General features: G+C 49.9%; 1 protein-coding gene across 3 annotated transcripts in view; it reads right to left on the minus strand.

Annotated features, from left to right (window-relative positions):
- KIRREL1 (kirre like nephrin family adhesion molecule 1) overlaps positions 1-11,669 on the minus strand; it is a 108,430-nt gene extending 96,761 nt beyond the window's left edge. For all 3 annotated transcript variants that reach the window (XM_030936699.1, XM_030936698.1, XM_030936700.1), the window contains exon 1: positions 11,321-11,669. In XM_030936699.1, coding sequence (XP_030792559.1) covers positions 11,321-11,372 — 52 coding nt within the window. In that variant the 5' untranslated portion in view covers positions 11,373-11,669. The remainder of the gene's footprint in view (positions 1-11,320) is intronic.
- Between the last annotated feature and the right edge of the window lie 1,209 nt (positions 11,670-12,878).

Raw genomic sequence — 12,878 nt, forward strand, 5'->3', positions numbered from 1 at the left:
CATGTTAAAGTTTGAGAATCACTGTTCTAACATACTGGGTTGAAACCTGGAAAGGAAGGGTTTTTTAAAAAAATTAATTTATTTATTTTTGAGACAGAGTCTTGCTCTGTGGCCCAGGCTGCAGTGCAGTGACGCCATCTCCACTCACTGCAACCTCTACCTCCTGGGTTCAAGTGATCCTCCCACCTCAGCCTCCAGAGTAGCTGGGACTACAGGCTCAAAAAGTAGCCTGGCTAATTTTTGTGTTTTTAGTAGAGATGGGGTTTCACCATGTTGGCAAGGCTGGTCTCAAACACCTGATATAAAGTGATCCACCTGTCTCGACCTCCGAAAGTGCTGGGATTACACGTGTGAGCCACCGTGCCTGGCTGAAAGACAGGGTTTAAAATGATAGTTAAGCTTACTGTACACTGTCCTGAGAGTGCTTTTCCAGGGCTTACAAAAGAGGAAAGTGGGTGCTATCACTCTGTTTTACAGTTAAGGAAACTGAGACTCGCAAAGGGCAAAAGGGCATTCAGTTTCCAGATCTAAGACACAGACCTAATTCCAAACCAGAGTGCTTTCCATTACGCTGTGCTGCCTCCCAAAGTTCCCACTGCACTGAACCCTAGAGAACAGAGCTCAGGAATTACCTATATCACTGGTCACCCTCCTTGGCCCAGTTAACAGTCTGATCTGTATTTGGCCTATTCTTTGTTCATCTCTCATTTCTATTGTCTGTTTTCTCAAGATCTGCCTTGGACTGAACTGTAAAAAGCAAGGACTGTACAATATTAATAACAACTATAATTTATTGAGTACCTATTGTATTCCAGGTACTGTTCCTTAATATAGATTTTCTCATTCAATCCTCACAACAACCCTAGAAGACAAATGTAATCATTTGCATTTTATAGATGAGAAAACTGAGGCTCCAAGTAAGTGACTTGGTCATGATCACACAGGAGCAGCCCCTCTGGGAAAGAGGTTGACTCTGCCACAGGCACCCTGGTGAGGAGGTCACTCTAGGTGCTTCCCAATTCCAGGAACCAGGTTGTGTTGAAAGAGGCCAGTCTTAAAACATGACCCTGGCATGAAACCGAAGGCAATGTGCACAAACTAAATCCCTTAGGCACAGGTTTTACAGGCTCCCCTCTCGATTTTCTGCATAAATGGAGAGCGGCAGCGGTGCAGATAATCCAGAAGTCATTTCAACTTGGCTTTGAAATGCATTCGATTTTTTTTTTTTTTGCAAAGTCAGAGATTTTCCTTTCTAATTATATTTGGCTCAAACTGACATTAAAATGAGCTTGCATTCTCACTTCGCCCACTGCCTGGTGAAGGGAGACTTCCCAGATGTGTGCTGTGTGATAGGCATGTCAGTCTGGGATCCAACATCAACCACAAAGTAGCTGCCCTGGGGGTGAGTGCTGGAGGGTTCTGGCGCTGGCAGCACAGCCAGCCACGAGTGTGTGTGTGGGAGGGTCAGGCATCAAGGGGATTGTGGGACCTCTGGGAGTCCCCTGTCCCATCCCACAGTGTCAAGTTGGTAGATTTCCAGGGAGAGTGGGGAGTAGTGGGGAGGACTGAGACAAAGAGGAGCAAGTCAGTTCCTCAAGGTTTTGGATTAAAACCCAGGAGTCCCAATGTCTCGATGAAATGTCCTTCTGGATGACTCGGGAGTCAAGATGAAAACCTCAGCTTCTCTCAGAGGCTTCATTCTGCCAGCCTGCCTAGCCTTGAGTTTCTGCTCCTTTGAAATGCCTTCTCTCTCTACTGTGTTCTCTCTTCCTCTGCCCTGCCTGCCCATCTCTGCTCCTTTCCTTTTAATAACCTCCCAGTTAAGCGAATCGAATGGGAAGAAGCAGTTAAAAGCACCTCATGGCTTGACAATGCTGGGTAATGGAGGGAGCAGGGCCCCGGGCTGTTCCTGGGAGAATTCAGGAAGGAGGAGGAAAAATAGTAATAATAAAAAAAACTCAGCTAAGCTGATTACAAGGACAAAGTTAATTTAGAAATCAGCTCTATTGGGTGGGAGTAGGGGGTGGAGAGTACGGAACTGGACACAAGAGGTTGGGAGATTCGATTTGGGGGAAGTGTGCTTTATATAAACTGCTTTTGTTCCTGGAAATCGTAATCCTTGGGAGGACCAGGGTTCACTCCTTCGGATTCCTCGGCTCCTTCCATCCGGAGCAGGGGGTACAAGGAGCAGGGGGTACAATCGAGGATTGTCCAGAGCCTGGATATCTCGTGGCACCGCATTCCAGAGGCCCCGCAGCCCCTGAGCCTCACATCTGTGGCCCCTCCCCGCCCCTGCTCCCTCCCTGCTCCGCTCCCCCTCACTGGACAGTTAGGCTTCAGCATTTTTCACATACCTCTCTCACAACCTTTATCTTATAAAATTGTCAATATGTGTTTATACATCCATCTCCCACACCATACTGAGAGTGCCTCAAGAACAGGGACTAAATCTTACCTACCTTTCAATTCCCAGGCCTAGGCCCAGCACAGCCATTTAAAAAAACAATGCTTGTAAGTTGAACACATGCACTCACCCCCCTGGTGGGACCCTCTTCAAAGGACTCCATTTGAAAAACCAGAGCTGACTTCCTAGCAGAGGTTTTAAGAATCTTTAGGCTCAGCTCCTAAATGCACATGTATCTAAGGCCACAGACCAGTGGAAATGGCCCAGAATTGACCCTGAAGGGACTAAACCAGGATGGGCCCTCTGATGAAACCAGATGGCTCCCCCTGACTCTGGGCAGTGTAGATATGGCCCAAGCTTGGCGGGGACAGGTAACAAAGAGCCTGGCCTCAGAGTTAGACTGCAGAGGTTTCCTCGCAGTTATTGCCATTGAACTCTGCCTCCAGGCATCTTTATCTTATACTGAAGGATTCTCAGAGAAAAAGATTTCCTCATCCTTCCAAAGTCTCTCTAGCTCAAGTCACAGATCTGAGACTTCCCAAGGCAGAACTGGTGTTTCTCTAAGGTTTTCTGCTCACTTCTGCCTGGCCAAACCTTGGTTATCTGTTTTTTTCATGTTTTTAATTGGAGGGGTTACAAATTTCTATAGCATCTCCAGTAGAGGAAGTGTTTCAGAGGAGGGGAGACTTTGGTGAGAAATGAGATGGGGATTATACCTGTTTTTAACACACCCTTTGTCTGCTTAAAAAACAGAAATCCATGGCTCTCTAGTTCTTACGGGGCATTCTTTGTAAGAAACCTTTAGCCTGGCTTTTCCAGGCCTCCTCCAGTCTGTCCCCATTCTACCGTTCTGGATCATCTCATCTACTTCTCCCAAACCAACCCAAATCCTCAGTCCAAACGGCCTCAGTGTCCCCCACACATCCTAGCAACAACATCTTGGTTCAGGAAATCTGGCCCGTCTGGTAAGGCTCTCTCTCTTCCTGCCACATGCGTGTCCTGTCCATCCTTGGGCCCCACTTCCTCCATGGAGCCCTTCCTGCTCACTTCAGTCCACAGCAAACTCCCTTCTCTGGACTCTCCAGCTCTGACCTGCACACTGCTATCATGGCACCAATGACTCCACACCTTGCACCACCAGCAGTCTTCATGTATGTATATCTTAGTTTCTTAAAAGGGAAGGACCACCTGCTGTCATATTTTTTGGTCCACATAATGCCTACCAGTATGTTTTGCATATAATAATGTACAGTTTATGATTAAAAAAATAATAGTTCTCCACACTTGGAGAAAGAGAAAACTGAGGCCTACTGAGATTAGGTAATTTGCACTGAAATCACAAAGTGAGAACTTGAAGGGCAGAGAACTAGTACATTATTCACTTTGCAACACTAGAACCTGGTACACAGTAAGCACACAATTCTCTTCCGCTGAATGAAGGAACAAAAGTCCTTCCTCTTTCCACACATCTTTCAGTTAGGATATATTCCTCAGACTGCCTCAGAAGGAAAGAAGGAGCAGAGATAAAAGGCATCCAACGGCCTAGTTGATTCCGAAGTGGGCCTAGGAGGGGACAGCCCCCTGGGATAAACCTTCTGGGCACAGTGTATACCTCCAAACACTCGGGTTCCTGTTATCCCTTCCCTGCCTCAAAACCCAAGACCCACAGCATTCTGGGTGAGTCTCTCATCACCTTCCAGAGCCAGACCACAAAAGGAATAAAGCGGCAGCACTGTCTCCTGGGAAACTAATGAAATTTGCTAGAGAGTTCTGGAGATTTCTACTCCTGGATTTAAGACCCTTAATCTTGAGAAGGTTGGCTGGCTGCAAGGCTCATTTATTTCAATACGATCCCTATTTTGTTAAATGGGCTCAAGGAGGGCAGAGAGGGAGGAGGACTGCAATCCCTGGAGACAACAGAGGTTAATAAAAGTGGCTGAATAAATTAAACATGGAGGGAAGGACAAGCTGGGAGTGTGGAGTCAGCTGATAGAGGGAGAGTAAGTGGGATAGAAAGAAGAAAGAAAAGAGTCATCTTCAGTGGTGTCTGGGAGCTAGAGCGGCTTTTATCCTGGATGCTCCAAGAACTTAATCAGGTTCGCATTGTCTGACAGTCAGACGTGGAAAGATATAAGAGCTGGAGCTACAGAATGGAGAGGGACCAGTGTTACAGAATGAGGAACCCCAAGCTTCTTTCTCAACTTTCATAATCTCACAGTTTGTGCATCTATCAGAGAGGATGCAGAGCATGCAAGGCAAGGCAAAAAGTAATGCCTTTAAAGACACAGGAGGGCTGCTATGGCTAGAAGAAAAATGACTCACAAAAATGTACTACTGTTGCACACTAGTGCCCTGGTGACTGAAAGGGCTGGGGTACAGATGACAGATATCTGTCCAGATGTGTACGGGGATGGGGATAAGAAGTGGTTGCATATATAGCTGCACTATGAAGACGTGTGTGAATATATATGCATATGCATGCAGTAAGACTGCATCCACACCTTGTATGCAGCAGTAATGCAGAATAGGTAGATGTGCCGTCTTCCTTCTAGGAGTTATCCTCAGCCCCCACCCCAACTTCCCTGCTTGGGTTCTAGTTCTGGCTGTGTCACTTACTAGCTGGATCATCTTGGACAATCTGCTTAACTTCTTTGGATCCCTGTTTGTTCATCTGTAAAATGGGGATAACACCTAACTTCAACAATTATTGTCAGTATTAAATTAGTTACTAATATATGCAAAATACAAAATTGCCCTTCACAAAAGTGAACAGCTTTCTCCCCCACTCTGACAGAGCCCAGTTATTTTTCCTGATTTCTGAAATTGCCTCTTCCTGCTCCCTGGTTTCACATTTGAGGATCAAGGACATGACAGCCTCTTTCTCCTCTACTGCTGACAACCCACCCCCACACCCCCATCCTTTTCCAGGTCAAAGCACGCGCCAGGAGATTGCCAAGTAAACTGATCCAGAGGCCCTGGGAAGAAACCAGACAGGAACTGGTAGGTTGGGAAGGGGCACAGCTTTCTCATCTCTGGACATATGAAGAGAAATGTCTCTAGCCTCAGATGGAAACATCTCTCAGAAATTGGGGAGATTAAGGAATTTGTCCCCATCTCTTCCTTCCATACCAACTGCCACCCCTTTGCAATTTCTTTAACTTCTCTAGGTCTCTGCTTTCTCATCTATTAAATGGAGAAACAACTACCCTGCCTACATCACAGGATGATTGTATCTCTCTATCAAATGGTACATGTAAAAAGTTGCTAAAATTGACAAGCACCATATACAGGTACAAAGATAAAAGACTCTAAAGGCAGGAGGAAAAGGATTGAGGCTTTCCAAACCTCCTTCTGACAAGGGGCATTATTTACTGGTCCCAGCCCCACTGATTAAAACATGTATCCCGACATCTAAGTTTTGCTTCACAAATGATCATCAAAGCAAGGCAGGGAGATAGATGTGGCCTTGGAATTTCTGGGCTGAGAACTAGGGAAGGGGGCTGAGCTGAGTGAGGCACCAGGAGAGGAAAAAAGGCCTAGGCTTCCCTCCTGTCCTTCCACAGCTGCCTTAACTCTAAGAGAGGCAGGGTGTGGCTCTTCCCGGCAGGTTGAAGGCACCCATGGCCCTTAGTAGGGAGACAAAAGAGGGGTTGAATCTGGGATCTAACACCTCGGGTATGCCCTTAAGCAAGTTACTTAAACTCTCAACTGTGGTTTCTTTAACTGTAAAATGGGAGTAACATCAACCTGAAAAGCACACTGTAGGAATTCAATAAAAGGTAATGTTGATGCTTTGGTATGGAGTTGACCTCCTACAATCGCTTTTCACCACCCTAGGCCAGGCAGTTCCCCAGGGCACAGGCTAAGAAGGAGGGTTGACAGCTTCCCCAGGGGGGTTAGAACAAGCCATCTAAGACCCTAGCCTCCAATCCTAGCAGCCTACCAGGGACCAAATTTGGAAGCTGACACTTGGGGAGATCCTGGTCTTAGGATTATCCCCTAGACCCCTTCTCAGTGCTTCTCTTGCCTCTGTCTGGCTCTGGGCCTCTCCAGGAGTCAGCCTTGCATGGAACAAGAGTAATTTCCAAATTTGTAGTTCATGGACCTGTAAGGCTGTGTTTAATATTAGAAACAAACCTTTTTATTCGCCAAGCCCTTGAAAAAAGTCATTTACTAGATTTATCATATCATCAAAGAAAAACAATTTAACACCAAAAAATGTAGGGCAGAATCTCAGAAAAAAGGATTGTTTTTTCAAATTTGAATGAGTTTACCTTTATGAAAAACTCACTCCCTTTTCTTCCTAGTTCTCATTCTGCTATGGACCAGGAAAATCCCTGTCCCAGCCCAGCATCAGTCTCTGCTGGCATATAGGATCTGGCAAAGGAGAAGGGTGCAGGCTGTGGCATCAGCTGGTTCCTACAACTACCAATAATATACTTAATGTATCTAAACCTCAGTTTCTTGGCCAGGTACAGTGGCTCACACCTATAATCCCAGCACTTTGGGAGGTCGAGGTGGAAGGAGCGCTTGAGCCCTGGAGTTTGAGACTAGCTTGTGCAACCTAGCAAGACCCATCTCTCCAAAAGAAAAAAAAAATTAGCCAGGTGTGTGTGGTCCTAGCTACTTAGGAGGTTGAGGTAGGAGGATAGCTTGAGCCTAGGAAGAGGTTGCAGTGAGCCATAATCACACCACTGCACCCTAGCTTGGGCAGCAGAGCAAGACTCTATCTAAAAAAAATAAATAAATCTCAGTTTCTCATGTGTGAAATGGGGATAATTTACAAAGCCAATCTCAGTGGGCCATAGAATAGATTAAATTAGATAATGCATATGAAGTAGTTAACACAGGGTTCAATAAATGATCCACATTGTTTCCAGACTCTGAAATGCTGCCACCTCGGGGCTAGTGTCCCTCCTCATTTCACACAAGAGCTCTGGTTCCTTCTCACTCAAATGCTATCCTCCCCCACTTTTGCTCTCTCTCCTCAAATCCCTTCCCCAGATCTTTTCTGAGGTCTCCAAGGAAGGGGTCAGTTTCCCCTTCTGGGTCTGCCACAACACAGTTCTTTCCATGAGAGATACAAAGAAGGCGCTTACTGAAGCCCAGGACCAAGAATCTGGACAGCTGGGGCTAGAAAACACACACACACACACACACACACACACACACACACACACACACACACAACACAAAGAATCATAAGGAGAAGAAAAGGAAGCGCAGACAACTCAGTTGCCTATATATCTATGTCTCACCTCAAAGTCAAGATAGCAAGCATTTACTGAGCACTTCTCACTGTGCCAGACACAGTTCCATGTACTTTACGTGGATTAACATATTCAAGTGCCACCACAACCCTATGAGGTATTACTTCTATCCTCACTTCTGGAAGAGCATGCTGAGGCACAGAGAAGGTACATGACTTGTTCAAGCTTACGACTACTAAATGATGGAGGTGGGAGCTGGATGCGAGTCTGTGATTTAATCGCCATTGAATGCTGCCTCTTTCCAGCACTGCAGCATGCTCATCAAATCAATCAATTGATCAGATATTTAAGGGGCACTTACCACATGCTTAGCACTGTGCCAGAAACTATAGGATAAAAGAAATTAAGACTTAGTCCCTGCAAGGATGTAAAGAGGTCCTAGAGGAGTAACGGGGGCAGAGGTGGGGCTTCCTCCTCCCATCTCACTGGAGCACCAAAGGCAGAGCCAGAACAACCAACCACTCAGCTATGGGAAGGAGCGGAGGCGAGAAGGCCTGGGTGCCGCCGCCTCCTCCTCCTCCTGAGCAGGTGCTCTGGGGCCCAGGGCTGAGGCACTGAGTACTTGGTTCACACCCTCCCTTTGGGTCTAAGGGAGTAGATGGCAGAAAGTGGAGTCCAGTCAAGGTCAAGGAGAGGAATCCAGTGTCCTGGTTTCTGCCATGTCTCCCCTGACTCTTCCCCAACCTCAGTGCCCTGCTCTGGGCAGAAATGGAACATCTGACGTGTGTATATGTGTCTACGTGTAGCACCGGGAGGGGAGAGTCCAGCTACTCTCCAGACCTGCTGTTCTCTGCCAGGATTCAGCTGTACTCAGGGAGTTGAATCCTGGGAATTTAGGAGGCCCTCAGGCCTCTTCCCTTTACCCTTTACTCCCCTCAAAAGCTGTGGCAGGAATTCCAGGGGGAGCTCTGGGGGCTGGATGGGCTTATTTTTCTCCTGCCCCCACATCCATCCCCCCTCTGGAGGCAGCTCCCGCCCCGAGCCGGCCTGTCATCCCACATTGCTCTGATTAGCTATAATCTTTCTTTTTCAATTTCTCCTCCCCGAGACTAGGGAGCGAGAAAATCTCCCAGAAAATGAATAAATATTTCAATTTTCGGCGCAATCAGTCTGTGGAGCCGGCGCATGATGGAAACGGGGGGAAGGATAATGGTTTTCATTTAGATAAGATACAGAAAATTATTTAGTGAAAAATGAAGATTGATGAAGCCCATTGAAATTCTTTAAAATGCGATTTTTATTTCTCAGCCTAGGCTGTATCTCCCCTTCCCCTCTCCTCTCTGCTCCCCTCAATTCTATGGCTTCCTGCTGACACCTACTCCCCCACCCCCATTTCCCCACCATCATCCCTCCTCCCTCTTGTAGTGCCCCGCTTCGTTTCTTCTCTCACTGCCCCAGTCCCTGACCTAGAACTCCTTTCTGAGGATGGAGGTTAAGGAAAGGGGGTCCTGCCAAGCACTCCACCCCCACGTGTGTCCCAGTCTCCCCAGACCCCTTCTCCTTCCCTCTCTGCCTCCTCCCCAGTCCCTTGCCAAGCTTCCCCCAACACTCACTAGTGATTTCCCCTCTCCTGTCTAGTCTCTCTCTTTCTTTTCTCTGGTATCCTCTCCCCCCACCCCAGATACTTTCACTAGGTCCTTCTTTCACCCCTGTTGGAGCTGAGAAGTGGGAGCTCAGCATTCCCTAGCCACTCGCTCCTTTCCAAAGAGAGAAAGGCACACAACACACACTTCTTTCTGTCCCCAATTCAATCCACATGTCTCTCCTGTTTGCTAACTGCTGCTTTTGTTCCTTAACACTCATTTGTATCCACGTTGCTGACACGTAAGGGCTGTAAGAAAGGGGCAGACATAAGCTTGCCCCCAACATAGACCAATACTGACCCAGAGGCCCCCTCCACCACCAACATGACCCCCCTCCACCACCACCATGGCCCACCCCCTTCCTCCCCGACACCAACAGCCTGGCTGAACAAAGTCAACTTAAGTCATCTTCCCAACTTTCTGCCAAGTGGCTGGCCTGGCCTACCAACCCCAGGGCCAGGCCTCCTCCTTTCCTTTAGCACCACCTCCCACTCTTGGCTCACACCACAGATGTGTGCCCTTCCTATATCATAGTGTGTGCTGGGAGGCGGGCATGGGTGCCCTGTGGGGAGAGATGAATCAAGACCTGCCCCCATCAACTCAGCCAGGCTTTGCCTTCAGAGCTGGGAAGAGACCTGGCAAGGAGAGGAAAGGTCCAGCATAACACCCCACCTACAAACGCAGGAAGGGAACACAGAGCAAGGCAATAATGCCTGAGGCTGTTCTACCCAGATCCGTTCCCAGACACCCCCTAAAAGAAACCACATCCTCCATCTGCAGTCCGTACATCTCCATAGGTGTCTGCCCATATGAATGTCTGTTCAAGTTTCTTTGTTTGCTAGCGGGTTGGTTTCTGTGCGAGCGTGTGTCCTGTCCTTGTAAACGCCTGCATACATGTACTGTGTATACTTGTAATATTCGGGTGGATGAATGCGTGAATGTGTGCCGATCTGGGGGAGGAATCTGTCTTCCTCAGATGTCTCAGTGTCTTTGTGTATATGTGTCTGTCTCAGTGTGGAGGATGTTTGTGGGGATGTCTCTGTCTCAGTAGGTGAGTAGTCTGTCTCAGTGTCTGTGAATGTTTTACCGTGTTTGTGTGTCAATTTCTGTGTGTCAGCTCCATTTTTGGGGAGGGAAGGAGTTCAACAGGATTCAGTCTTCCTTACAGTCAGATCTGGGAGGCAAGAACCAACTCCCACAGACCCCAGTTCCTGCTGCAGTCTGGACCCTTGGTTCCCTCAGTCCTCTTCCCTCCCCCAACCCCAGCCCTGCCCAGGATACACTGACATCCTCATCTCTCTCAACCTCCTCCCTCATCTCCCAGCCTCTCCCCTGCCAGTTCCAAATAAGCCCCAGACAGCAACACTTTCCTGAGCCCAAGTAGAGTGTCAGCCCCCTCCCCCCACCGCCTCCGCCCCCGCCCCCGTGAGTTCCCCCCACTGTATCAAGCGGGGCTGAAGCTGTATTTGGAACTCCACTGTCCACCCACAGCCTCCGCGGGCAGGGGTTCCAAATCCCCGCTAGAGGCGCCGAGACACCCCTCCCTTCCTCTAGAGGGGGCAGCCCCAGGCAGTCTGGAGTCGTGGTTCAGACTCGGACCCCCGAGGGGCTGGGCTGGAGTAGGGGGAATCTTCGGGAGGTGGGACTCAGCTTTTCGCTCACCCCCTAGCCCGAAATTTGAAATTCCAGCCTTCCCCTTAGCCTGGACTCAAGCGTCCGGAACCCCGACCTCAGAGGACGAGGGACTGTAGGGCTGCGAGGAAAAGCGTTCGGTTCCCGGTTTCACTCAGACCTCCAGCCCTCGCGGCCCCAATGCTCGGTTCTCCCGCGCAGCCAGAGGAAACAAGTTGGGCAAATCAACGGCAAACTCATTCTCCCCAGACCCCGTTACTCCGCGCCCCCTCCCCCAGGGCTCTGAGCCCGGACCGAGCCCCCGCCTCGTGGCGTCCGGACCCAGGAACTGGCCGCGGGCCGCCGGGCACCCCAGCACTCCCCTAGCGGGGGAGCAGTGCCCTGGCCCCGGGGGGAAGCCGAGCGTCCGGGGGCGGGCTGGGGGCCCTTACCTTGGGAGAAAGTATCGGAGAGAGTGAGGATCCAGACGAGGAGGCTCAGCATGCTGTCCGCCCGCCGTGCGCCCGCCCGCGGCTGGGGCCCGGAGTTGGCGAGCGAGCCAGAGGAGCGGGCTGGGGAGGAGGGGAGCCCTGGAGACCGCCCCCCGCCCGCCCGCCTGCCCGCGCCCGCCCCTGCACACCCGCGCGCGCGCACACACTCACGCGCACAAACTCACTTCCCTGCCCTCCGATTCTCTTTCTCTCTCTTTCCTCCCCGTCCTTTTTCTCGTCCTGGTCGCCCTTCCCCTTTAATTATTTCTCCTCTCAAGCTTTATCTCTCTGGGTCTCTTTCGGTCTTTGCTCCCCCATTCTCTCCCCTTCTCTTCCTTCCCTCTCTCCCTCCCTGCCTCCCTGCCTGCCTCCCCTCCCTCCCTCCCTCCGCCTGACGTCTACTCTCCCTCCGACGGCACCTCCCTCCACGAGCCCTCCCCCTGCCCCCCCCCACCAACGCGCGGGCACACATGCACACCCCTCGCTGGAACTGAGATGGAAGGAGAGCAAAGAGAGAAAGAAATTGAGGGCAAAGGCAAAAGGGGGTGAAAAACGTGACCGTAGTGGGTTCTGGGGCAGGCACAACAGGACCCCTGGCCACACCACCCCCTCCCATTTATAGACTCAATCTTGGTCGCAGGCTATGGAACTAAGCAGTGGAGGAGGAACATGGGCTGAGGGACATCAGCCTCTAGCTCAGAGGATGTGATGTGTGTGTGGGGGGAGGGGGGGGAGAGAGAGTGTGTGTTTCCGTGTGTGTATCTAGGAGTGGGATGGGGGGCAGGGAGTTAAATAAACATAAAGACCTTTCTTTTTAAATTCCACACCCAAAGCCTAACCCCTAGATTCCCCAAATTAAGAATTCTCAATTGACTAGTGAATGCTTGGAGTGGGGAGGGGCATGCATGCCCCTCCCCACCTACAAATGCCCGAGCTGGTGAATGGGAGCTGCCTCTTTGACCTGCCTTGGCTTCACCCGGTCAAGGTCGAGCACGGCTAGGCGTTGGAGGACTTAACGGCCTGGAAGGGGCACAGTTGACTCCTTTCTTTGTTCATCTTAGCCTTCCACCCATCCCGAAGGAGAAGATAGCCAGCTGGATGGCTTTGAAGGGCCAAGGCTTGGTCTCACCTCCCTGAATGCAAGCCAGAGGAGAAGACAGCCACCAGAGGATCTCTAAGCACTGTGGAGTTTGAGATCTTTTGGGGGTAGGGACATGGAGGAACTAGGAAGGGAGGGAATTCCTGAGAATCGTGAGAGCATTCAGGAGGGATCTCCACTTTCTTAAGGGCCCAGTTTGGCAACCAGCTCCTCCTCTCATCCGTGACCAGATACTTCTGCTCACAGGGTGGCTGGGGGCGCCTAGAGGTCTGGACCCTGGGAATGAGCAGAGAAGTTGCAGGAATTGCACAATTTTACGATAATGTGTTGGTCCAAAGAGGTCTCCACTTCTTTCCTCTCAGATCCCAGATCTCCTGGGTCTCTAACACTCCCCGCCAAGATTTCTTAATTTCTGACCCT

This window comes from Rhinopithecus roxellana, chromosome 8, assembly GCF_007565055.1.
Source record: "Rhinopithecus roxellana isolate Shanxi Qingling chromosome 8, ASM756505v1, whole genome shotgun sequence".
NCBI lineage: Eukaryota > Metazoa > Chordata > Mammalia > Primates > Cercopithecidae > Rhinopithecus > Rhinopithecus roxellana.